This window comes from Myotis yumanensis, unplaced genomic scaffold (assembly GCF_028538775.1).
Source record: "Myotis yumanensis isolate MYYU_CA2020_CCGP unplaced genomic scaffold, mMyoYum1.0.hap1 SCAF_2, whole genome shotgun sequence".
NCBI lineage: Eukaryota > Metazoa > Chordata > Mammalia > Chiroptera > Vespertilionidae > Myotis > Myotis yumanensis.
This window is the reverse complement of record NW_027223753.1, coordinates 68,198,840-68,226,709: the sequence shown is the minus strand read 5'-3', so window position 1 is coordinate 68,226,709 and position 27,870 is coordinate 68,198,840. Positions and strand designations below refer to the sequence as shown.

Genomic DNA, 27,870 nt, shown 5'->3' with positions numbered 1-27,870 from the left:
TTGCCACGAGAACGCACAACGGAGGAACCTAAATATGGACCTTTCAGGGAGGTGCTATGCTGAGGAAGCGACCTTTAACCTAGGAACTCGATGAACAGGAGTTAGCTAAGCAAAGGAAGAGTCTTCCAGACAGAGAGAAATTCATGAGCAAAGACTGGGGTGGGGAAGGGCATGTTTTAAAAGATTTTCTACCAACTTTGGAGGAAAACTCATTAGAGCTAACATGCACCCACCAGGGTCAGACAAGATGCCAAGCATTTTACATAATCTCATGGAATCCTCCTAAGATCCTGAGGGGTTTGTTTCCGTGTGGGCAGGGTCCTGTTTGTCTTGTCCCCATTGATTCCACTGTATCTGTTTTGAAGATACAGTGGAATCAATGGGGACAAGCACCTGTGTAGGAGCCGGCACCTGTGTAGGAGCAGGCACTCGATTTTCATAGAATAGTTTACGTTTCACTGAAGAGGAAACTGAGGCTCAGAGAGATAAGGTTACTCAGGTGTTACTTCTGGAGATAGGACTCCAACCCAGAGTGAAGATGAGTGCCTTCCCCGCAACCATGCTGACAGTCCAGCTCTTAACCTTCTGGCCCTTTAAATACAGTTCCTCATGTTGTGACCCAACCATAAAATTATTTTCGTTGCTACTTCATAACTGTAATGTTGCTACTGTTATGACTCATAATGTAAATATCTGCTATGCAGGATGGTCTTAGGCGACCCCTGTGAAAGGGTCGTTCGACCGCCAAAGGGGTCGCGACCCACAGGTTGAGAACCACTGGTCTAGGACAATGTCTTGCTTTCTCTTGTAGACACAGCAGAGCCCAGGTCTAGGCCTAGGGCAGTCCCGGGCTGGGCACCAGAACACAGAGTTGGTGCACAGCACACAGCTCCAAGACAGCCCCCAGTGGGTCAGCTGAGCCTCATGGGTGCACAGTCGGCCCTTGGAGCTGGCACCCAGTTGGAGCTGCACCCTCAATGCAGGCAGGAACTGACATCTCTCAGTGTCTCCGAGCCTGGAGGTGTGTCTCTCCAACTGGGAGCCTGTTAGCTGACTGGACAGTTAGGCCCAGAGGCCCATGGACCAGAAACCTGAGAACTGAAAACTTGGAGGCATCGGTTGGCCCAGGTCAGACTCTGGGCTGCACGTCAGTGGTGATGGATCAGCCTCAGATTTCAAGCTTTGGTGTTAAAGCTCAAGAGGGCCGAGCACTTCACCGGTCACCTCTTTACCTGTGTAACCTCAGGACATTTCTCCGTACTGGGAGCTGTAATCTGAGCACGGTGAAGGCTCTCCTGGGAATGCTCCTCTCTGCCCTGCCCTAGTTAGCTCCTCTTCACCGTACACCCCGCCTCCTGATGCCGAGGTGCTGCAGAACAGACCTTAAGATCATTCCATCCTCCTCCTCGTGTTTGTATGCCTTCGGTGCTGTAGTGAATAAAAAAGTCTTGCTCACATGTCATGACAGTGAGTCATTTCAAAAACTGAAAAATAAATATATGACATGCTCAAGCTCTATAGAACATTACTCAATATTAACCCCGATCGACACTTCCCACTCGCTGAGCATTTCATGTAGATCAGAATAATGGTGTTGGAAGGTGCCTTATGGCACATCTAGGCTCTCACCAGGCTCAGGTAGGCGGGGCCCTGAGCACGCTGACATACACAGGTCACCTTGGAAATGGCAGCATGTGAGGGCCAGTGCAGAATCCCAGAAGTCACGTGAATTTAGCCTGAACTGGGATTGGTGGTCATTTTGCAAGTCTAAACATCTGCCAGCATGTCCCTGTAATAAATCTGGATTCTCCGGGAGCTGAGCTGGACAATAACACCCAAGCTGACTGAGCCTCCTCTGCACTTTAAAACCAAAACCAAAATGTTAATGACTGAAGTTAATGACAAATGTTCATCTCAGAAGTCACAAGGACCCCACATTCTCTGCCCCTGTGAGCTGGGCTCTCCAGCATCCGCAACACCGCCAGTTCCCGGAGCCACAGATCCCACTGAGAAGCATGTTCGTATCCTGCAGGCCCCTCTAGGACTGGGCTCAGCGGGGCCTCTGCGGAGGATCGGAGGCAGCACCAAAGCCATCTGGCTCCTTCCCAGCCTTGCATAAAAACACGCTCGGCGGCACTCTTTTCTAGGCTGGAGGAGTTAGACTCACCACCAGAAAGAAAAAGGGAAGGACAATTTTTTCCATCTTCTACAAGAATATAAAAAGCAGCTAATGTGATTGTGCAAAGTCTCTTGATAATCATCTTCCCTTCGTTTGCAGAGTTTAGTGGGGGCGGGAGTGGAGGACATCTGAGAGCTGCAGTCCCACGGTGCGAATGGGCCTTGGAGACCACTGGTCAGGGTCACTCACAGGGGGCCTGACATGCCGTTGGCTTGAAGGGCCAGCGTGTTGAAGCATCCGAGGGAAGATGCCAAGTAAACCAGTGCTTCAGGAAGGGGGCCCTTAGACCCTAGGGAAGGCTTTCTCCAACCTTAGCAGTGTGTTCAGCCCAAAGGCAAAGCCAGGGAGGAACACTCCGTCCGCTTGGGGTGTGGAGCATGGCATGAATTCAGTAAGGGCAGCTTAACCCGTCCCTCCTTGCTCTGCAAACGTCTACATCAGCAGAACGAATTTAGAATGAATTTAGCCTGAACTGGGATTGGTAGTCATTTTGCACGTCTAAAACGACTGCCAGCATTTCCCTGTAATAAATCCACTCTCGGGGAGCTGAGCTGGACAGTAACACCCAAGCTGACTGCAAGCCCCCTCTGTATTTTAAAACTAAAACCAAAATGTTAATGACTCTCTTTACCAGGATGCGGTCTTTATTCAACTTCTCCCATAGAGTCTGAAATTCTGAACAGTACTCCATTCTTCTAATGAGAGCGCATGTGCTCACAGTTTAGGCTGTATTAAAATAAAAACGGTATTTTCAATAAATAACCATAAAGTTTAAAAGTACATCGGCCCTTTGAATGAAATGATGATTTATTTATACTAAAGGGTGTTTAAAACTGTTTGTGTATATATGTGTCTAAAAGTATATCAATCCTTTTTTAGCTTATATAGAGTTTCCCATCATAAAGGACAGAATACTGAATTAGATGTTGAGATCCTAGGCTGTGATCACAACCTGTCACTTTCTTGCCATACGATCTTGGCAGCGTGCACGATACAAAAACAGAGAGTTGGCGCTACAGTCTCCAGTTCCAAACCTGACTCTGCCATTTACTGGCGATGTCATCTAATATATAACCCAATATGCCACTTAACCTGCCCAGACCTATTTCTTTTTCTATGACATGGAGATAATGCCTACATTAATATGTTTTAAGCATTAGTGATGTTTATAAAGTATATGACAGAAACTTTAGTAGTTTTCAATAATGTTAATTATTGAAGGTGACTCAGACCCTTCTTTCCTTTTATTTAAAAAAATTTTTAAATTGATTTCAGAGAGAGACTGAGAGAGAGAGAGAGAGAGAGAGCAAAACATCAATGCAAGAGAGAAACTTCGATCAGCTGCCTCCTACATGTGCCCCAGCCAGAGATTAAACCTTCAACCTGGGTATGTGCCCTCTGACTGAGAATTGAACCCACCACCTCTTTGTGCATGGGACGAGGCTCCAACTGATACTGTGGTAACTTAACCTAGTTATGAATAACTGGAAGAAGCAAAGGGAACGCCAAATAGTGTAGGCATGCCATTTTGCAGGTTTGCCAGTAAGCCTCAGTTTAACACTCCCCAGAAAGTCTGGGTGACATAGGGGAGGTACTTGTCTGTTGGTCACACCTGGGAACAGGTCATTGGCCAGAGTAGGTGTGGCCACTGCAAGTGTGAGAAGATCTGAGGTATATAATCCCCTAAAGGAATTCGCTCTCTTGCCTCTTACTTTCTTGCTGGCGCTTGACTCCTGGTCTGTGGGACGCTCACGTGCCTGCATTTTCCCACACACAATGGACTAATGGGTTGCAACTAGTTTAATGCTAAACCAGACCCAGCTACAATATGGAACAGAAACTGGACACTGGCTTTGTTTCTAGTTCTACTGAATCCCCAGCTGCACATCTGATGTTGTGGTGTTTCCCTAAACCTCTGCAGAAACAAACTTTGCAGACCTGTAGGTTGAATACGATGCCACTTCTGAACAGTTACGAGGCCTTGGGAAAGCTAACCTTTTAAAATGTCTGTAAAACGGGAATAACACATCAAATGAAGTTGTCGGGTGGGCTGAGATACAAACAAAGAACCCAGCAGAGTACCTGGCATGCGGCAGGTGCTAAATAAGAGTATTGTACTCCAGTTCCACTGTGCTATTTTCCCTGTGGAGACAGACTCCACGCTGAAGGAGCATGGACAAGCAATGACTAGATGTTTTATCATTTTTCCTTTTGAAGCCGTTAATGAGGTTCTGCCGAGATATCACAAGCCCAGCAAATTTTCCTCGGGCCTCTTAATGGAGACGATCTATTTTCCTTTCCTTAGTTAATTCTTCAGCCTTCCCCTTCCACTGAGCAATTGCCTGCGACTGGCTGTCTATTGTGAAAAAGATGATGGAACTGCTCTTTTCTCCCCATAATGATCTGAGTAGTCTCTCTATTAAGTTCCCATAGAGGCAATAGGCAAAGATGGGAATACAAACCCAGTACAGGGAAAGACTAGTCGGAAAACCCCTTGTTTAAACATTTGCCAGGGTGGGTACTAATTTACAAGCAACACCCAATGTCATTAGAATAATTGGAAATAGGGGACCGGTTAACTCATGTTTCCACATGCAATTTCCTACGTTTCCAGCCTAAGGAATGCAAACTGGTTCTGCTCCCAGTCAGCGCGTTGAATAAGTCTCTTATTTGAAGTTGTGACAAGAAACCACCTTGTAGGAAGGAAGAATCTTGGTAACTGAAAGACATTTATGTTTGTGAGGAAAGCTAAAATCTCACCCTCGGTATGATGGGTACTTAATACTCTCAAAGATGGGATTTAGTAATGGGAGAGGACATGTAAGTTTGGAGTATGTGGTTAGGACAGCAATAAATGAGGGAGAGAGAGAGAGAGAGAGAGAGAGATCGATCTAGGAAGGGAGTGGGAAGGGACCACGAAAATAGGGTGCATTGAGGGGAAAGAGGGGAGACCCAGCAGCTGACAGGTCTGCTCTTGACGCCTAGAGAAGAGATGGTCTAGTGCAGCCATGGGCAAACTACGGCCCGCGGGCCGGATCCAGCCCGTTTGAAATGAATAAAACTAAAAAAAAAAACAAAAAGACCGTATCCTTTTATGTAATGATGTTTACTTTGAATTTGTATTAGTTCACACAAACACTCCATCCATGCTTTTGTTCCGGCCCTCCGGTCCAGTTTAAGAACCCATTGTGGCCCTCGAGTCAAAAAGTTTGCCCACCCCTGGTGCGATGTTTGAAGAAATGCTCTGAGCGGTAGTAACTTTCATTTGCCCTACAGCTCCCACTTAGCTCTCTGCGCAGTCATCTCTAAACTCTATCTTACTCTTGTGAGAGTTTTGTTATTGGAGAAGGGACTAACTAGACAGCTCATATAAAGGTTCATGGTTTTCAGTAATAGAAAACCAGTTTCCCCACCTCTACCAAATACACATTGAATAAATTATTCAAAGAATGTCTTTTTAAGGGGGTGCTAAATTCTTGCCTGTCCACCTCTGGTCTGGTCCTGGTGCCAGGCACTGCAGGGGGCTTTTTAAGGCATCTCACTTGAGATGGAGTCATTAGGATTAAATGAGGGCCATTGAATTCTCAAGAGCTTCCCTTGGGGGCTGCATTTGATAAAGGTAAGGCAGAGAGAAACTGAATAAAAAAAAAAGGGAGGGAAAGGAAGCTTCTATTTGGTTTGTTCTTATTTCAGCAGCAGAGGGAGGCAGAGAGTAAAAAATAATGTGTTGAGCTCTACACCAACAAATGCCCGTGTAAAAAGGCGAACAAACTTTAAGGTGTTTATTGTGAGTGTTTACGAAAAGGGGCCACATGCTAACCTAACTCAGGGAAGGCCTGCGTGGTGGCCTTGCAAACTCAAAGACCTAAAGTAACCACAAAGGATGGTCTGAAATGAAAACTTTTTAAATGAAAAAGCAGTTTATGGTAGTAGTCATGTCCTAGGCCGATATCTTCCCTGACAAAGGTGAATCTTTACTTAACTGAGCCTACTGTCTTTGTGTATCTACAATAACATATCGTTGGAATGTCAAAGTAATTTTTCTTTTTTTCTGGAGCCCCTCAAAGCACAGGCACTGCTCTGCGGAGATCACAAATCCTCATTGTCACTGAGTTAATTGTTGACTGTTAACTATCCTGTACCCACCTAAGTAAAAGAAGTATGTGTATATCATTTTATTTTTTTTATCCAACCCCAGAGGTTTCCCTGCTTTGCTTTCTCCCACCTCCCTAATCTATCACTAATGGAGCTCATGTAACCCACTTACATCTCCTCTTTTGACTGTAATGTATAAAACAAGGTGAAAAACCGCCATTCTCTGGAACATTATCTTAATTCATTGAGATTCTGCTTCTCAGCAATTGTCGACAGTTTGGCTCAAATAAACACACAAATTTTTTTTTTACAAGTGTGAATATTTCTTACATTAACATAGATCATTTGAAAAGCTCTCAGTAACACACAGGTAGTCCTATAGAATCATTGGTATTTAGGAGGCAGGACTTATAATTCTAGTCTAGAGGATGATGAGATAACACAAGGTGAGAAGATATTTGAATTTTAAAAAGGACTGCGTATTTCTTTCTGATCCTTCTTTGGCCTATAGTTACATTTTCCTCTGTAAACATGGGGCTTGAGTTCAAGGTTTAACTTTGCACCTTTGGATGAACAGCTGGCCTCCAGACCTCAGAGATGAGAGGGACAGAGTTGACAAGCTAGGATTTCAGAGAATCCAGAGGAGAAAGGGGCAGAAGCCCAACAGAAGCTGAAGCTCCAGACTCAAACTGTGCCCTTGACCACAACGCGCCCCGCCCCCCCCCCCCCCCCCCCCCCCGCCGCCCCCGCACAGGCAGGTCCTTCACCACGTTTTTGATAAGCCATTTTGCAATGTGGAAGTGAATGCTGAAGAGCACGGAGCCACACTTAGTACGGTGCTCATGGGGGCATGTCACCGCCCTGCAGGCTGTTAGCAGAGGACCAGCGTCCCCAAACACCCAGCAGGCCCTGGGTGGCTGCGAATGCCTTGAGCCTGGTGCAGGCTTTATTTTTTTCAACATGTAGGGTGTCCCCCCGCCCCCCAAAATGTATACACACATTTTGAATAATTATAAAGGCAGTGTTTACCTGTCATTTTCCAAATTGAGCTACCAGCTGTTAAAATGTGTATACATTTTCTGGGGACACCCTGTATTTCCCATTCCCAAGGCACTTGGGAGGTAGAGGAAAGCCTTCTTGAAGAACTGCCTTTCCAGGAAAAAATATGTCCATCTGGTTTCAGCAGTTAATTTCCTTCATAATCTGGTTTGGTGTGTATCAAGTTCTGTCCTCCAGCAGAGAAAGGATCTAAGGATCAGCTTTCTGATGTGTTCCTGACACCGTGTGTGTGTGTGTGTGTGTGTGTGTGTTGGGGGGGGGGTGTGTACATGCTGAAATAGAAAGAGGAAGAGAAAGGTGGGGGGAGAGAGAGATAACAAAATAAAAAATGATTTAAAAATAATAAAAACAAACAGAAAGATCAAATGACTTTGTGTCTATTTTTTCCCAATGATTCTATTTTTTCTCCCTTTACTAAACCTTCTGAAAATGTCATCTTGCAAATCATTTCTTTGTGTTTTTTTTCTGGAGCCAAGAAGAGAGGCAGAGAGATGGGATGATTAGTGGTCTCAGGTCCCCAAGGATGAACACTGTTGGAAAGATGAACCTCTTAGGAGAGTGACAAGTTTCACCTTCCCCTGCCCCTCCGTGCATTCAAGGATCAATCCAGCTCTTTTTAGGGGCTGGCTATTTTGTGACAATTGTAGCTTATTTTGAAAACTCATAGGACTGTTATGAGATTCATGTGTAAACCTAACATCTATCATTTGGTGAATTATGTAACTGTACAGCTGGCTGCACAGGGAAGTGTGGAAGGAGGAAGGGAACCACTTTTGGAACCTGGGCACTGACGGGTAGACACAGGTAAGAAATAGTCGTCAACTTCTTTCAACTTTTAATGTTTTTATTTGCCATTTGTTATAAAAAATTGAATCTTCCTTTTACACAAAATGTACTTTAAAAACAGTAAAGTTTACCAAACCTAATGGATCTCAGGCAAAGGGATTTACCACTAAAATGCAGATTTTCATGGTAAACCTGAGGGCCGAAAACATTCAACTCAAGCTAAAGTCTTACATTTTCTAATAATTTATTGCCAGAGGCAAAAGCTGATTATGCATGTTTCAAAATATGGGACAAAGACAAAATAAGCAATGCTAGCCTTCACTGGGGATGCTAACAAGAAAATGGCTCTACTTCAGATTGGCCCAGTATTTTACTGAAAGTGAAACATTTGTTTTTTGTTTGTTTGTTTTTTAATATATTTCTTTATTGATTTCAGAGAGGAAGGGAGAGGGGAGAGAAACATCAATGATGAGAGGGAATCAATGATGGGCTGCCTCCTGCACGCCCCCTATTGGGGATGGAGCCCGAAACCCAAGCATGTGCCCTTGGCCAGAATCGAACCTGGGTCCCTTCAGTCCACAGGCTGATGCTCTATCCACTGAGCCAAGCTGGCTAGGGCGAAAGTGAAACATTTGAAGAATTTTAAAAATATTTAAACATATTTAGGATTATATACAACACATATATGCACAGAGACATTCATTCTAATTCTATGCCCCTTTGTATTTTTTAAATTGCACCATCTCTGTTGATAATACATGACATGCAGGAGGCACTCATAATTGTTTTTCTCAGCAGTAGTGTATTATACAAGTCAAATGCAAAACTTCAGTATAAATTAAGTTCAATTGGAAACCATCTCAATTCAGTGCTTTGGCTTATATTTTCTATGTTAATGCTTTCGTGGTGATGAGATTGTTCATGTAAAAAAAAAGTTTAAGAGAATGTAGTTCATTACCAAAGGAACTTAATAGATAGTTCCCAGTGGATAGAGAGGTGATGGACCAGAAACAGGAAGAAAGCAATTAAATAGGACTGCAGATTTTCCACTGCTTCAGCTTTCATATCCGGCTGAAGATGAGAATTATATTTAGGGTATTTTGCAAGTTTCATGTATGTGTCGTCATAATTCAAACAAGGGTACAAAATAACTCTTCCCCTCTCCCATCAGCCTTCCTCTTGTTTCCAGAAAAAATAAACACAGATTCTAATGCAATATACAGTTCCTGAAAACCGACTTATAGTTATATTCTCATGCTTTTAGGAGAGATGGAGGACCATTGGATTAGCTCTAAATGCTGCAGGGGTGGGAAAGGTAGAACTATTCAACTAGGCATGATTATAGGCTCTGGCTTCTCCTCAGGTATCACTGTGAGTTCCCTAGCACAAATATATTGTTACTGTACAAGTGCTGATCAAATTTAAGGAGGTGAGTGAGTGGAGGGAGAAAACAAAATACCTTATGTATATACGACAATGATAAGAGAACAAAGATGGAAAGAGCATTTTATTGAAAATACAAGGAAACAAAGCTATAAATCCACAGAATTGTTTATTATAATAGTTTCTGAACCCATCAATATTATGCAGTTTTAATTAAACATACAAAATTTGAATCATGAAGCACTTGAACAAAAACAAATATTTTCACCATCCAACAAAGGTCTGCAAATACCTCACTGCAGCTCACCACAGCACACACATGCTGTGTATGCCACAGTGCTGAGATTCTGAGGATCTCTACCCTGTTTCACACAAACATTCTTTAAGCAACAGTGACATATGGTGACATCCAGGGGGAAATTAAGACTGAGGATGAAGAATGAAAACACAGTATCTATGTGTCACAGAGTCACCCTGATGTAGGTTAGGAAAGGAACACTATATCTTACCAGAAATGCTTAAAACTGCTTAGCTTCTCAGGCTAAGGTTGAGCAATCAGTTTCTAAAAAATGTAACTAAGAGAAAAAAAAAACACTCCATAATTATGAGATATGAATAAAAAATACCCTCTTGCAACTTTGGGAAAAAATACTAAACATATCCAAGACTAATGTTACATTTTGCATATATAGGTGTATGCATGTCTCTATGTGTGTGCATGCAAATAAAATGAACCAATGCCATTAACTTTGTTCTGAATAACATCCATGTTTATTTTTTGGAAAATGTACTGCACATTCTTGGAAATCAAATGCCAACTAAAGTCTCACAATTATAAGTGAACCAACTTCATTTCCTCCATTTAAATTCCCCTTACACGAATATGAACACATATAAGATGATCTGTTCCAACCACGCAGGAAAGGTGGCATTAAACCCCTTTTGTGTGTCAGGTGGTGGTCTCAGAGTTCATTGCATTGGTGTGATGTCATTTCAAAAGCTACCTAAACACTGGTGTGTAAGGATGAAATAAGAAAGAAATCTGAGAACTTTTTAAGGGCATTGAGAACAGAGTTTGCACCAGTTACTACACCCTTATGTTTGGAAAGAAGCTTACAATATTCACTATTAATCCTGATAGTAACTCACTTTCAGAAATTGAGAGAGGTGATAAGAAAGATTATCCAATGACTTTTGCATGTGAATACAACCAGTGACTAGCCAGGGAGAACTAGTTTGTCAGGAAAACGGTAGCAATCTAAAATTTGTTTTGAAAACTCTTCTTTAGAAAAGAGGATGAAAATTTTCATACAAATTATGGCTATTTATTTGTCCCCAAACATTTAAGTTCTGAGAACATACCTCTCCATGTTTCTTGTTCACATCCAAAACTTAAGATAATCCTATCTAACACGGGATCAACACACATGACAATTCTATTGTGAAATATGAAAATGAGCATCAACTCACATTAAAAATAGGAAAAATGACAAAAAGAACTCTAGATATAGTCAGAATCTGTTTTCTGAAGTCCTAGAAGAAAGTTTCATCAGTTATGCCTGGGTCCCTGAGAACTTGAATGTTCTGACTAAAGGCAAGTTTTGGTAAGAATTACATTTTTACACCATTCCTTCTCATTCAGAATAAACCATAAGGTTTGGGCAGCCTTTGGTGTTTTATAATTTTTATAGCTAATATTATTCAAATTCATCTGACGCAAACAGTTCTTTCTCTGAGATTCAGTCCAGGTGTGTGTGGCAGGAGAGGGAAGCTACATTTTGTTATAAAGACTCACTTTCATCTTTTTGGAATGGGCAAAGCAAGAAAAACAGCAAACATCACAACTCCATGTTTACGGTACTCTTTACCCATAGTGTTTTTCCAGTTTTGTCTAGGTGCGGTTAATCCATTATTTCATAGTCACACCAAAAATTAGATGGCATCATAATGCCTAGAGAAACACATTAAAAATGTACATTTACCCAAAATGAGTCCGTTGATTTTCGTTTTACAATATGCATGGTAGAAGGCCAAACACAAAAGCTCTTTATAAAAAAGAGCAAATTGTATTCCAGAAAAGTTAACCAGAAGCATGAGATGAATTCCAGTTAAATGGGTTTATTTCTTTGTGCGCTTTGAGAACTCATCTTAAACAATGAATAGAGGCTGAGTGTTTTACATGATAATCATATCTACAGATCATGCAGATGGAGAAGAAAGTAAAGTGTTTTGGTTTAACTCTTAATTCTACAAGATATTTTGAAGTCAGTTTTAAAGATTGAAATCTCTACCTCTCCCCTCCATCACAGTTTCTGAAGTTATTAAGAATTGTACCCGTACAATAATAGCACAGCAACAAGGGAAGAGAGAGGTAGATGATGTGGCTATCCTTTTATAAGGAAACCCTTACATATTTTAGGGCATGAAACACAAGGCTTTTGTTATCCAAAAGTAATTAGTTGCAGAGTACAAAAACATTTTGGTGAATGCACACAAACATGAGAATCATAAGCAGGCAAAAAAACCCCCAAGCATGTTAATAGTAAATTCTTACAGAAATGCATGTGTTCTCTGTACCTTACAAAAACTATTCCCACAGATTTTGAATCCATGATTATGCAATAAAAATATTTATGTTTTACATTTAATATAAACACTTACGAGCAAATAAAAAAAAGCTTTGCTGATATACAAGAAGAAATCTTGGAAAAGACATGGATTTTCAGGATGTCCCAAGGGTGACATGTCCTAAGTACCCTGCTCCTGTCCTATGCAGAGGCCCAAAGCAGGCACTTTCTCAGGTTCATCTTTGTTAAGAGAAAACCACAGGAAGGAAGACTCAATCAAGCTGGGACAGGAAGTAAAAAACCAAGAAGGAATTCTGCCAAGCACCAGACACCCTGCCTAAAAATAATTAAGAACATAAATCAAAGACAGCGTTGAGTGTACATCAAGGGCATTTATATTGGTGAGTTTATGGTCTAGCTGATAAATATCCAAACAGGACGTCAGTTAAAACAAGTGTGCAAATAAGTAATGGGGCTGGGGAGGGAGAGGAAAGAATATCTAATCTTCAAGGTAATAACTGCAAGGTGGACATTCAATAATTTCATGTCCCCCATTCCACCCTCAAAGCGTACTTCTTACAAGTCAATAAGTAAAAGATCAATTATTCACAAAACTCATTTCAGTGTTAACACTTTTTACCTGTTTACTTAGACACTGAGACGCTTTTTAATAAAACATTTGATTATAGTTAGTCATAATTATTACCCATTTTAAAAATCTTTATAAGTTAGGAAATTTTAGTTCTCATTTAAAGCCCTGGGGCACACTTTTAGAAGTTTTCTCTTTAGGTCAGCATTTATCTAAGCCCGTCTGCAAGCGTTCTGTGACCGGGGGAGGAAGAGTATTGAGCAAGTTCTCCTCGACAATCAGGCAGCTCCGTTTTAGGGACTGACACCCTTCCAGTTCAAGAGGAAGTGTTTCCAGGTAATTACCAATGAGCTCCAGATGAGTAAGGTTCGACAGCTCACCCACGTGAGGGGACAAACTCATCAGGCTATTTTTCCCCAAAAGTAAACACTGCAGCTTTTTGCACTGAAACAGCCCATCTGGTAGCATCTCAATCTGGAAACGGAAAGAAAAAAGCCAGTAAGACCAGTTTTGGATGGCCTGTTATAGTACAGTTACTTATGTATACCTCTACCCTTTTCCAAAAACATTTCTGGATGTTTACATGTTACACTGATGATAAATTTGAAGTAGATGGAAAATATAAAGGAAAAACAAGGACATCCCAACACGGAGTCAGAATTGAGGCTACCATAAACTTTCAAACCCTTGTTATATGTGGGTGGGCAACCCATTTGGCTCTAAACATTCTAATAAGCAATTCTCAAAGAAAACCTAATCAGTTACATACTGATTGTCCCTAAGGGGGAAAAAAAACAAGCTAGTAACTCAGGAGAATCATAATTATTCTTGAGTCCTAGATCAGAAATAAATTGCTCTCCAGAGTCCTTGTGAAGAATTTACTGTCTTATGTAATAAGCAACACCCTCAAAAACATCCTGAGAACAGACATGAGGCTATTTCCTTAGGGTTTCACAGTATAGACTGAAAACATTATTCTGTAAAAAAAAAAATAAAGTCGACAGAAGCAGAGACAAGAAGACATGATAATATATTTCATTGCCCTCTACATATACACGAGTATTTATTTACCCTTCTTCCTGTTTTCTGGCTGGTTCGATTAAATGATGTAACACAGAGAAATAATTTAAAATATGATAAATAGCCTGCAATTAAGTGAACTCCTGGAGCCACTCAACTGAACCGCTCCCCTATCTGGTGGGTAGGTTGCATGTGAATTTCTAAGAGAGCCACTGTGTGTATATGAGATCGGGCTTGTTGGGGAAAGAGGTCCACAGGACAGTTGGGCACGCACAGTGCCCTCAACTCTCACACTGCCACTGAGAGGTGAGGTTGGGCCAAGCAGAGCTGGGCTGCACACACCTCACTCTACAACACTCCACATATTTATACAGGTGGGGACAGGGCATCTTTGCTACCATGAAACATGGGCTCTTGGTTCGGGGAGTGACTGTGTTAGAAACAGGGAGGATAGGAGCACTCCGGAGGGGAGGGGGCTGACGCCGACCCAGCTCTCTGCTGGAACTTCTGGGGCCATCCAGAATGATCTCCTCAAAAGGATAAACATGTTCTATACAAACTAAAGAACTGCCATACTATATTCATAAATGCTCATTATTTTGCCACCCCCCCCTTCCATCCCCTGCACATACACTCAGTAGTGAAGAGTCTTGATAATAAACCTAATGATCACTGTCGCTAAAACCAGCATTCAATATAGCTCATTACTGTACCTCAAAATGCTAGGTATAAGGAATGAAAAAACATCTACTCTTTTATTACAATCTCTTCTCAAGAATGCAAATGCAACACTATGCATATGTAGATTTCAATATAGAGATATGACAGAGAGATGAGACAGAAGAAATGTCACCCCTTCAGAGACATTGGCAGCTCGGAAGTAGAGTCAGTGAGATACGGGTAGAGGAAACATTAAGTCCTATGCAATATGCTCAGGATAGTGCCTGCTGGTGCCTAAGCAATGACTTAGGCAAACCAGTTGTAAATGTGTGCGGAGAGCCTCCTTTTGTGCTTAGGTGTTAAAGTGCTGAGCATGACAGATGGGTCTTTAAGCATCTTAGTCTAATGCAGGGTTTCTTAACTGTGCACTGTTGACATCTGGAGAGGATAATTCTTTGTGTGGTGGGTGCCCTAAGCATTGTAGGATGTTCGGCAGCATCCCTGGCTTCCACCTACTAGGTGCTGGTGCCACTCCCCTCCCCAGGTGTGACAACCAAAAATGTCTCCAGGCAAATGTCTCTTGGGGGACAAAGTTGTCCCCATTTGAGAAACAGTGGTCTAATGGGAGAGAAAGATATGAAACAATTACACAAATAATTAGTCTGCAATGTTATGAAGAAGAGAGCCCTAACCAGAGGTGCACCAGGGTACCCACATCTCACTTCTTCGGTCCGCTTTCAGATGCCAGGAAGAACCTTGCTCAATGGAACTGACTGCCTAGTGGGTGGACACCCTGAAGCCATGGCCCTCACTCTCCTTCTGTTGGGCTGACAGCACTATCAGGTTTTCACCAACCTTCTTCCAAATTTCAGACTTTGTGATTTTAGCGACTTCCAGGAGAGGGATTTCACAAGGCAAAGGAAGTGAGCCTCTGAGGCCCGGCTGTCAACATGCCTGTGTTGCTGCCATGACAGTGAGTCAGGGCTGTGGTTAGTGGAACCACCTCCCTAGAACTAAGTGTCCATCTCAGGCTTTTTCTCAACATCAGCACCCTGTGAAAGCACAAGCCCTAACTCATCTACTGGGATTCAATTTTGCTAAAGGAGGCTGGGGAGCTATGTTAGAGACTCAAGACCTTCTTTCAACTCAGCAATCTCATCCTGAAAAATCTACCTACACCTTTAAAAAAGAGTTTGCACAAAGCTTACAAGAACACCAAACATTTTTCGACTGGGCCAATGAATTTTATTAAAAAAAATTTGTATAGCATTTATTTATACTGAATTCATTTAGCATGTTCTTTCTTAGACTATATAATATATGAACCAGAAACAAAAGAATTACCTTGGTGGACCACTGATTGCTTTTCAAAAATCAAAAGAAATACTTATAGATTTGATCAGAGAGGTAATAAAGTTCATAAACAGAAAGGTTTTATAGACTAAACTATAATATATAAATACAATAAACTATAAAATGAACAAAATGAATAGCTCCAATATCACTCTATATCCTAGAATTCTCTGGCAACCAAATATTTTCAACAAAATGTTCTAATATCCCCAGGACATCCGAAGGGAGGTGATTCTCTTCCTATATCTATGGCTGACATTGATAATGAAATCCTCCGTTTCCCAGAGGCTGGGACCTTACTTCAGAATCCTTCTCAATGTCAGATTTCCTTTTTTTCTGGCCATTGACACATACTATCTCACTTGGAAGTACCAACCAAATATATAAGTGACCTTCCCCATCATATCACATTAATGTGTGAAATAAGGAGGAATTCACATGGCTAGACATCTTTGAGTTAATACAAGAAATGCTTTAAATACAGAAATGTAGAAGTCAGAAGACCTAGGTGTCAATTGGGCTGGTTTACAAGATTTGAGTGACGCTATGAATCCCCTCTCACCCCCTTCCTTGTGCTTCTCCATCACGTTCCTTATGGATAAGCATCCAATGACACTTTAGCACTGGGATAGAGGTGGATGCTGCCTCTCCCTGTCCTGTCTTCCACACACCACTCTTCATATTAACATCAGTTGGACTGATGCATCTAAGATGCACTAGAAAGAGCTCTAGAATAGGGGTTGAAACACTTGGGTTCCATCACTAGGTAGCTTCAGACCTCAGTTCAAATTACTATGAGCCTCAGTTCAGTATCAGTAAAAGGAGGGCAGTGGACTAGAGCAGAGGCTGGATAGTAATATTTTAGGTTTTGTGGGCCAAGAGGCAAAACTGAAAATTATGTAGGTGCTTATATAACAAGAGAGAAAAGATTTCATGCATATTTAAGTGATGAAAGTCAAAATATAATAATAATTGAACCTAATTTTTTTGTAATATAGGCCCACAAATGAGAGCAATGGAATTTACTCATGAACACTGAAATTTGAATTTCATATAATTTTTATGTGAGACAAAATATCATTATTCTTTTGAGTTTTACCCCCAACCGTTTAAAAAATTAAAAACCATTCTTAGCTTAGGCTGTGGGTAGATTTGGCTCTCATATCTTTAAGGTAGGAGTCTTTGTCTCTCCATTTAGATCTGTATTCCTAATTGTAAATCATAACTGATTAAACCTTTTCATGGGGTTTTGTTTTTTGACTGTCCTCTCCCAACTCTCTTTTTTTTTAAAAAAAGGTTTTATTTATTGATGAGAGAGAGAAAGAGAGAGAGAGAGAGAGAGAGAGAGAGAGAGAGAGAGAGGAGAAAGGGAGATAAACACTGATTTGTTGTTTCACTTATTTATGAATTCATTAGTTAATTCTTTTATGTTCCCTGACCTGGGAACATAATACAACCTTGGTGTATTGTGACGACACTCTAACCAACTGAGCCTTCTGGCCAGGGCCCAATCTTCTATGCACCATAATCAGAGCCACCTTTGAAACTACCAGTTCAAGCTAACTAGAACTTTCAAGCTCAATCTCACCACAGCTATTTTCCAATGAATCAAACATGAACTTGACTTGCAGACCTCAAGGCACACTCCATTCTGTCCACCTTGCTAAGTGCTCTCACTTCTTATTACATCTGGGCATGTCTGTTGCAATCCTTTGTGCATGATCTCTATCTTTTTTAGATTTTCCGCCTCCAGCATTCTCAGGATGTGTTCCACGAAACTCATAGTTACTATGAAACAGTGTCTTGCTCAAGTAAGTTTGACAAATATTGCACACCATATCTCCCTCTTAGAGAAGCAAAACGCATACTCATTTATAAAAAGCTCTGAAGTACCTTGCTGCAAAAGTATGATAAAAAAGAAATGTTGAATGCTTTTGTGATAACACCTAGTACTATCCTGTGGAAGAAACTCTGGAGGGCCCTCCCGCTGAATGTCTATCATTTGGGGAACTGCCCAATAGCTCTGCTATCTAGAGAATTCCCTATCTTATCTTGGTGCTCGAGTGTGAGCATTCATAACTCTACCAGTCAATGCTCAGACTTGGACTTTGAATTGGGGTAGTGTCACCAAGCAGCAGAAATCATTAAGAATCTATTTGGTGGAAGGGCAAGGGCTGCAGTGGCAGCAGAATCAAGTTTTCAGGGGCAGCCCTGGTGTCCAGGATTGGTTGGTGGCATGGTATCTCTACCATTTTGCTTATGTATTACTAGAGGCCCGGTGCACAAAAATTTGTGCACTCGGGGGGGAGAGGGGGTCCCTCAGCCTGGCCTGTGCCCTCTCGCAGTCTGGGACCCCTCGGGAGATAATGACCTGCTGGCTTAGGCCTGCTCCCGGGTGGCAGAGGGCAGGCCCAATCCCTAGGTGCAGCTCCTGGTCGGGCTCAGAGCAGGGCTGTTTGGGGAGTTGGGGCGCTGCCCCCTGTCATGCACAGAGCAGGGCGGATTGGGAGGTTGCGATGCCACCCCTAGTCACGCTTAGGGTAGGGCCGATTGGGGGGTTGGGGCACCGCCCCCTGTCACACTCAAGGCAGGGTCGATGGGAGGTTGCGGTGCCACTCCCTGTCACGCACATAGCAGGGCCAATCGGGGGGTTGGGGCGCTGCCTCCTGTCATGCACAGAGCAGGGCCCATCAGGGGGGTGGGGCTCCGTACCCTGTCACACACAGAGCAGGGCCGATCAGGGGGTTGAGGAGCTCCCCCCTGTCACGCACAGAGCAGGGCCCATCAGGGGGTTAGGGAGCTCCCCCCTGTCACTCACAGAGTAGGGCCAATAGGGGAGTTGGGGCACCGCCCCCTGTCACAACCAGAGCAGGGCCAATCAGGGTGTTGGGGCGCCGCACCCTGTCACACTCAGGGCAGGGCCGATGGGGAGGTTATGGCTCTACCCCGTCCCACACAGAGCAGGGCCCATCGGGGAGAGGGGTTGGGGCACCGCACCCTGTCACACACAGAGCAGGCCCATGGAGGGGTTGGGGCACCGCACCCTGTCACACACAGAGCTGCAGAGCGATCAGGGGGTTGGGGAGCTCCCCCGTATCAGGCACAGAGCAGGGCTGATCAGGGGGTTGGGGCCCCTTCCCCTGTCACGAACAGAGCAGGGTGGATAGGGAGGTTGTGGCCCCACCCCATCACACACAGAGCTGCAGGGCGATCAGGGGGTTTGGGCGCTGCCCCCTGTCACGCTGATCCCGGTGCCGGGAGGCCTCACTGCTCCGCTGATCCCAGTGCTGGGAGGCATATTACCCTTTTACTATATAGGATAGAGGCCTGGTGCATGGGTGGGGGCCGGCTGGTTTGCCCTGAAGGGTGTCCTGGATCAGGGTGGGGGTCCCCACTGGGGTGCCTGGCCAGCCTGGATGAGAGAATGATGGCTGTTTGTAGCTGGTCACACCCCCTTCAGGGTGGGGGTCCCCACTGGGGTGCCTGGCCAGTCTGGGTGAGGGGCTGAGGGCCGTTTTCAGGCTGGCGGGTGACTGAAGCTCCCAACCTGTCCTTTTTTTCTTTTTTTTTTTTATTCTGGGCCAGCTTTAGCTCTGAGGCTTGGCTCCAGCTCTGAAGCTTCAGCTGCTGAAAGCAGGTTTCTGGCCTTTGTTTACCTTCTGTATTTGAAACAATTTTGCTGTCCGGCTGGCTTAAGCCCGGCTGATTAAAGCAGGTTTCTGGGGTTTTGTTTAGCTTCTATATTTGCAACATAGTTGCTTAGAGTTGCAGCTGAGAGGCCAGCAAGGCAGGCGGGGAACCTGGCTTCCTCCATCACTGAAGCAAGCAAGCCTCCTGTTCACTTCAGTGCATGGCTGCTGGCCGCCATCTTGGTTGGCAGTTAATTTGCATATCTCACTGATTAGCCAATGGGAAGGGTAGCGGATGTACGGCTAATTACCATGTTTCTCTTTTATTAGATTGGATGATTTTGGGCTGTGGTCCTTTTTGCTGTCTAACTAACTTGGTGCTTGTTTTCCGAGTTTAATTCTGCAACCTTTTCAGTGATATTAGCTACCCAACATCCTTTCAAAAAAAAAGTCTTTAACTCCAGAGTTAGTATTTATTGCCTCATTTATGAATCTCATACATTTCTTAAGTCCTTAGAAGAATCTTTAAAACTTCTCTCAGGAATCTTTACCAACCTCTATTCCAATTGGATTCCAGTTCCAATTGAATCAACTCACATTTCTAAGTATATGCATATATAAATACTTATGCATCGAAATTGATGTTTTATTTCCTTTTTTAAAAATATTTTTTTTATTGATTTCAGAGAGGAAGGGAGAGGGAGAGAGAGATAGAAACATCAATGATGAGAATCACTGATTGGCTGCCTCTTGCATGCGCCCACTGGGGATCAAGCCCACAACCCTGGCATGTGCCCTTAATCGGAATCTAACCCAGGACCCTTTGGTCAGCAGGCCCATGCTCTATCCACTGAGCCAAACTGGCGAGGGCTATTTTCTAATTTTTATAACTATTTTGGTCTACCTCATAGAATCATAAGGCTATCAAGATTAGAAGGAACCTTAAAATTAAATTCCACATGAAACCTCAATCTCTAATTCCCTTTAACAACCTTCCTACCAAGAGACTGATAATCTATATCTAGATAGTTTTATTAATAAGAAAATCACCTCTCCCTTCTTAATTGTTTATTCAATCTTTGGAAAACTTTTTGGGAAAGATGAGAAGTCTGCTTGTTCTATTAATATTAATATTAATATTAATCAACTGCAGAATTTAACAACACTAATGATAAATCTCTAGACCCGTAGACTTCAAAGTATGGTCACAAAATCAACAGTATCAGCTTCACCTGGGACATTTTAAAACTGCTAACTCTTGGATCCTACACCAGACCTACTGAAATGGGAACCCTGGAGTGGGGCCCAGGAATCTATTTTTAAAAAAATATATTTATTTATTGATTTCAGAGAGGAAGGAAGAGGGAGAGATAGAAACATCATTGATGACAGAGAATCATTGATCAGCTGACTCCTGCACACCCCCTACTGGAGATTGAACCCACAACCCAGGCATGTGCCCTTGGCCGGAATCGAACCGGGGACCCTTCAGTCTGCAGGCCGACACTCTATCCACTGAGCCAAACTGGCTAGGGCTGGAATCTATGTTTTAACAAGCCTTTCAGGTAATCCTGAAGTGCACTATTAATCTGAGTGAAGCCTAAAAGAGTTTGAAAACCTCATTATCCTTTAGGACCTGAAGATTTCTTATCTAAGAATGGGCTCTAGCCTTTTACATATGTGTAAAGTCTTAAGAGTTGTAAAAATCAGAGCCCTCATTAAAATTTGAATGAATTTTGTGCCATGAATTTTGCCCTCATTCCCTGACTTTCTGGTATTCCTCTAACAATCCATGGTTTCCAAATATAATACCAGGTGATTAATATGTTTATTAGCCAACACCATCCTCACAGCTATATTTAGCATAAAATATGAGTGATAAAAGGTCTAAGAGATAACACATTTGTGAGTGGGATAGAAGAAAATAGCTCCCATTTCCAAGGAAGACCACTTTCCTCTCTTGGCAGACCTGAGTTAGACAGGCTTCCCCGGCTCCCCCCCTTCCCCTCCCCGCCTTCTTTCCTTTTGGACATTACCATCACTCTCTTGCTGCTTTTGGCTAGCATGAATTTTTTTTTTCTTTTTCCTCCTCCTTCACATTTTAACCTAGGAAACTAGTCATTTATTTTGTTTTTTCTTGTTTCAGAGATGTTAAGTTTTCCTTAACTTGGCTTTACTGTTGCAAATTATGGTTCATTTGTAAAGCATGGATGCTGGAAAAAGCTTCCAAGAAGCCCTAGTGTTGCATTATGGAACCAGGCCTTTCATTTCGCATTGCCTTTCTAGACATGCATGTAGATTTCAAATCTGTCTTACTGCACCACAAAAAAAGATTTATGAATAACTCATGATCACAGTATGTTTACCAAAAATTTCTGCTCCTATGGCAGATACGGAAAGCTGAAAAGTTTTATGAAACTTTCTAAGTAGTTAAGACCTTTCCAAAATGAAAAGTAAGTTCTGTCACACCTAATTAGTTTAACATACTTCAACTATGCTGTTTATGTAAAATATAGGAAAAGAGAATAAAGAAAACATATGTTGAGCAACTACTACATATCAGGAACTGTGCCGAGTGCTCATATAGTTTTTCATAAAATCTCCCTGACAACTTGCAAGTTAGCTTAAAAACTGCTGCTCAGTGTTTTGGTAATTTGTCCATGGTCACATGTCTAGTAAGTGGTGGTCAGGCTGTTCTCAGAGGAGGCTTAGTATGATTTAATGTCCATTTTCTCTATCTACATTACACACTGCAACAGTAGACACTCAAATGACTAAATAAAGAGAAGAATGAATTTACTTACATTGTTGTTGGTCACAGCAAAGTACTGCAAATTACTCAAATATTGGATTTCCTCTGGAATGAAGGTCAGGTGGTTATAGCTTAGATCCAAATAATGTAGTTTAGTGCATAGAAAAAGCTGCAGGGGTAGATTCTCAATATTATTATGGTCCAAAGACAGCTGCTCTAGATTAGATAATGCCCCAATTTGGGCAGGAATATAAGCAATGTTATTGTGCCACAATTTTAAGCAAGAAAGATTCTGGAGATGCTGAAAGCTGATGATCTCCTCCACGGTTTTAAGGTTGTTTTCTTTTAGGTCTAACTCATGCAGATTGTTCAGGCTGAAAATGGAGTGTGGAATGCGTTCAAGGTCACAGCTGAGCAGCTCTAGGCTTTTCAGATTGACCATTTTTTTCAGGTTGTTCAACACAACCAGTTTGCTTCCCTCATTATTGAGGGACAGTTTCTGCAGGAAAGGCAGGAGGTCTGTAATGACTTGTGGGATCCGGGGCAGGCTGCTCTTCAGGTAGAGGGTCCTCAGGTTTTTTAAGTCCTGAAAGCCCTCCAACTGCATGGTACTCAGCTGCTCAGGGAGAACGCAGCCCGACAGATAAAGTTCCTTGAGATTCTTCAGGTGAAATACCCAGCGTGGAATTTTCCCCATTTCAGTAAATTTCAGACGGAGAACTTTTAAATTCTCCTCTAAAAAGGCCAGGGCAGGATGGTCTACCACCAGAGACGAATGGTACACATGAAGCTCCTTGAGGTTGACCAGTTGGGAGACGGTGGAGGGCAGCTTGACCTCAGGAATCAGCTCTAGGCTGAGCACTTCGATTTCAGTCAGCTCAAAAACGTTGTCTGGAAGACCGTTTAGCATAAAGAGATGCAGTTCTACCTTGTCCTGGGCATTTTTCACCAGCTTGCTTTTCAGTTTCTCCACCGTCCATTCATTATTGAGGTTGATCTGCTTCAGTTTGTTCTCACTGACCTCCGACAGGAATATGGAGAAGCGTTTGGAATAAAGAGGATCGTACTGGTCAGCCAGATGGAGGATGAAGGCAAAGTCATTCTTGACGTCCGGTATGTCGCTGTAGTTGCTTTTTTCTCTCAACGCCTCAAAGGAATATTGCTTGAGGGAGCTCCTCAGCATCCACCACAAGCTGTAGGAGGAGGTGAAGCCATAAAGTATAACCAGGATGACATAGAACGAAGCCAGGACCTTAAATATTTCTGCCAAGGAGTAGACGCACTGGTAACGCTTATATCCCGTGAAAGCCTGCACGTCAACTGAACAGTCAATTTCAAGAGTGATGTAGGTTAAAAAATACGGAACGTAACTAATGATGAAGACAAACAAAATGACTTTGACTATTATCTGCTTCAGATACACTCTGTAAATGATATCCTTCTGCTCCACGTGCATGCGGAACCTTTTCACTTTTTCAAAGATGGCTTTGGCCTGCTCGCCCTCCTTCTTGTCCAGGACACTGGAAGTCGGGCTTTCTATGCCAGCTGACTCCATGCCGGGCTGCGGGTAGGGCAAGGACTGCTTATTGGCATCCACATCAGCCGAACACCCTGAGGATGAAAGCAGAACCTTGGACTTGGAGAGCGTCAGGGGCCTCACTGACTGCTCGGCCACCGTTTCCGACAGGGCGCGCGTGGTCCACGGAGAATCGAAGCACTTGTGCAGGATGGCCACAAAGTGCTCGAGCCGGGAACTCGTGCTGGGGTAGTGAAGCCAAAAGTTGCTGCAGGCTGCGAAGATGAGCGTGTGCAAGAGCACCAGGTAAGGGAAGAACTTTGCGAACCAGTGGAGCTGCTTCTCGTAGCAGACGGCGTCGATGTAGGAGTACTGCTGGCGGTGGAGGTCATTCTGGATTCGGAGGGGGAGCGGGAGCGGCGGCCCCAGGTCGGAGGATGCATTCACGCTGGCTCTCAGGAGGTGCCAAGGCACGGAGCAGTGATTGTCGAATTCCACCTTACACGGAAGACAGCACAGAACCCGGCTCTGCGTCAGCTGCAGCGCGCCCGCCAGCACGGCCACCAGCAGCATGACCAGGGTGATGTAATACCAGAAGACGTCCCACCACGGTTTTAGGATGTGATAAGATGATTGGGCGTCTGCTAAACATTTTAGCTCCGTTAGTGTGATCATGACTTTCCCTTGGAGGAGGAGTACAGAAACTGGAAGAGAAAAATAAAAGAAAAGGGGCTGAGGTAAACGTATCCAAAATAAGCATTTAACTCTAACGCTCATATACACATATCCTAAGTAGGATTTTGTTCAGGGGCAAACCCTTGAAGACAGGACTGATCAGGGAATACAGAAGGCACCTGGTTTCATTAGAGAATGTGCACTTTAAAGTGCCTTCGGTGAGACACCGTTTGGTGATAACAACTGGGGCAGGATGTGAAGCAACAATTTCATTTCCTCCTGCATTTTGACTTCATGCTGAGCTATTAAAAACCGGATTTTCTTCAATCAACACTGGGACAACTTGTTCTTATGCTACTTGTTCCTAGCTACACTTTACACCCTCCCAAAAACGGTTTGAGTAAGCTCTGTTCCACACCCTGCCCCCCACGCCTGGAGCATTCACTTTAGCCTAAGAGTTGTGTTTCAGTCGCTAAGAAGAACCTCTTTTGAGCAAGCACTGCCTTATAAATTTACCCCTTCCGAAAATTCTAGAGGGATCTGCCAATTCTATGTTCAAAACAAAATGTAATTTAATGCATTTGCTCCCCCAACCCCCCAGCTCTTGAGATGTAACTAAAATTCATGTCCAACTTAGAGGACTTAAAAGCTGACAAACAATAGTAATGACTTGAAAAAGGACTGGGAATAAAAATCCAGTTAGAGCAATATTCTATTATAGAGACTCTCATGTTTAACGTTTCCATGGCAAAATACTAATAGAATAAATGACTAAGGGCATAATCTATTCTTAAATTATTTTTGCTATCAGAAAAACAAGGTGGATTTTTCAGGTTCTTTAAAAGTACTCTATGTTCCTTATATAAATGGTTTATGTAAAGTTCAGAAAGAGACATTACATAAAACATTAAGTCATTTAAAAATATTTTTAAATCACTTATTTTAAAAATTGTTAATTAGTAAAATCCAGACCTCCTATAAGAGGGCACAGAGCAAGATAGATAAAAGGACATTTTGAACCTAATAATGTATTTGGCAAGAAAAAAGAAGGAAAAAAACCCCACAGCGGCATGGTTATCTTTTGCTGGGGGTCCAGTTCTAACCTATGTCCATGGGCTTCTCTTGTACTTTCTTGAATCTGAAGTCTTAGTATCTTTCCTAGGTCTGAGTTTCTTTTTCTAGATATCCTAGTACTAAAGGCACCCCAAGGAAGCCTTTTTTTGGCTCATTAATCCCCCTTCTAGAGACCGGCATCCTGCCTCGAACCCCAGAATTCCATTGCAGATGCTCTGCTACCTGTTAATCAGTGTGTTCTCTTTTGCCGGTCAGCTCCAAAATACTCCTTATCATCTGATCCTGAGCCCTATACCTTCTTGCTTTCCCACTTGTTAGGGCACCCATGACACCTGATTTTAACTGCTGGACTGGAGCACCACTTTCTCCCTGTATCCTCTCTGAAAATCATATTATATGGTTTCCACTTCCTCTTAGGACTTGGATCTTGATTATACAACTCGTCACCCTTCCCTCCTTTAGTTTAGTGGGTCTAATTCTCTCAGCTCCTCTCATTCTGCCTCATCCAACTGCAGTTAATCATAATTGTTTGTCAATACAAGACAAAAACCAAAACCAAGAGGAGTATGTGAGACAAACAGAAAGTCCTGCACGTAAACCCCCAAATGCCATAAACATGGTAGTAGGCAGGATGGTAGAACATACTGATGATCATGTGAAAAATAACTAGGGTTTTTAGCTGGCATGAATATATGCTTTTAGCTAATAGTGTGGTAGCTATTATGATAAATATAGCTATGTGCTATATAGTGATGGCGAACCTTTTGAGCTCGGCGTGTCAGCATTTTGAAAAACCCTAACTTAACTCTGGTGCCGTGTCACATATAGAAATTTTTTGATATTTGCAACCACAGTAAAACAAAGACTTATATTTTTGATATTTATTTTATATATTTAAATGCCATTTAACAAAGAAAAATCAACCAAAAAAATGAGTTCACGTGTCACCTCTGACACACGTGTCATAGGTTTGCCATCACTGTGCTATATTAATGCTAACTACGGTTACAATATTATTATAATCTGGGGCCACATTGATAGACGAACCCAGATAAAGGGGCAACAGTCACTCTGTACCTGCCTGGTGAGATTACACCTGGAATTCAACACTGAGTCATAGGTTACAAATTAATTGGGCAACAAAAAAATCAGGAGCTACTTGTCTGCAAACCATTATCTACAGAGAAACACAGGTAACTGACGATATTCAGCTGAGATGATGGCAGTGAAGTAGATGGAAACTACACTCACCTCCTCCCAGGACTGAACTGGAATCACAATAAAGCACAGAACAATCATCCTGAAAAACCAACTGAAGACTAGTGGAAGAGAAGTCTTATAACCAAGGATGAACAGAAGCAGCCAGGATTTGCAGTAGAGACTGGTAGGAAGGGCGGAGATGTGAAAGGCCTGTCCCCACGCCCACATGTAGCAGATAAAAGTCTGGAGGGATCTCTTAGTTGCAAAGGTCCCTCTGTAGGAGCAAGGGTTCTCAACCCCATATTGGGATCCCCAGCCCAGAGCACCAGAGCCAGGAAGAGGAGCCCAAATAACATTTGGCTGTGAAAATCAGTGGAGATTTTGACCACCAGGGAGAGATAGGAGTCTGCTAGAAACCCAGGCACCCTCTTAAAGAGCCAGAGAAAAAAAATCTCATTCGTGGCCACTCACTGTGGGTTCCAATGGAAGGAAGGAGGATCAGAGAGGACTGGAGTCATTCAAGGGGAAACTGGGTTGTGTGCCTTTGGGAAGACAGCTGAAGAGGCAGCTGTACTAAATCCCTCCTGACACCATCCACCGACACCATCTTTCCTGGGTCCACTGTTCTCCATGCTGTGTCAGCCTGGGGAGTGCACTAGCCTCACCCACCTGACTTCCTGTGGCTCTACACTGCTGAGCTCATGCCCTGCATAGGAGCTGGCTGGCTGTGGCCAGCCTGGCAGCAGCGCAGACTTCTTTGAGGAGCTCTCAAGAAGATCTGAGCACATTGAGGGGTGGAAAAGACAACAGGGAAGGATGGAGTTGTGTGACTCTAGGGCAAGGGCCATGTTTCCTTCACATGCTGACCAGAGCCACCACCGTCCCTGTGTAGAGCCCTCCCTCCACACACCTGTATCTTGGTCTGTGTTCATCTGATGAATTCTGCTGGCCTCACCCTGACGAGTCCCTGAGACCCCGCCCCACCACACAGATCTGCTGCTCCCAGGCAGGTGGTGGTTGGCCTGGGTGTACACTGAGGCTTTTGTTGAATGGCCTCAGACCTAGAAACCCGATGAATCTTACTTGTCCCTACCGGGTGATTCACTAAGAACCTACCTGACACAGCTCGCGTACCACCAGAGGCATTTTCAGTGACTGAGCCTGGTAGGCAACCAGGAGACAGAGGTGTGTGTTGGGTGCCTTGGGCCTTTTGCTCACCTGCCCCCAGGCTTGGTGCTGGTCGAAGCCAGGCTTAAAACACAGCTTGGCCCCTACCACATACCCAGGCCCCGCAGAGGCAGCCACAAACTGGATTGCTTGGGAGCTCCAAACT

General features: G+C 43.2%; 2 protein-coding genes across 3 annotated transcripts in view; both read right to left on the bottom strand.

Moving 5' to 3' along the window:
- Positions 1-22,206, bottom strand: part of LRRC8C (leucine rich repeat containing 8 VRAC subunit C) — a 139,658-nt gene extending 117,452 nt beyond the window's left edge. The window contains exon 1 of the mRNA XM_070405567.1: positions 22,125-22,206. The gene's annotated coding sequence lies outside the window, so the exon portion shown is untranslated. The remainder of the gene's footprint in view (positions 1-22,124) is intronic.
- LRRC8B (leucine rich repeat containing 8 VRAC subunit B) overlaps positions 9,612-27,870 on the bottom strand; it is an 80,537-nt gene continuing 62,278 nt past the window's right edge. For both annotated transcript variants that reach the window (XM_070405564.1, XM_070405565.1), the window contains 2 exons: positions 22,125-24,292; positions 9,612-13,132 (listed from right to left, as the gene is read on the bottom strand). In XM_070405564.1, coding sequence (XP_070261665.1) covers positions 12,860-13,132; positions 22,125-24,263 — 2,412 coding nt within the window. In that variant the 5' untranslated portion in view covers positions 24,264-24,292 and the 3' untranslated portion in view covers positions 9,612-12,859. The remainder of the gene's footprint in view (positions 13,133-22,124; positions 24,293-27,870) is intronic.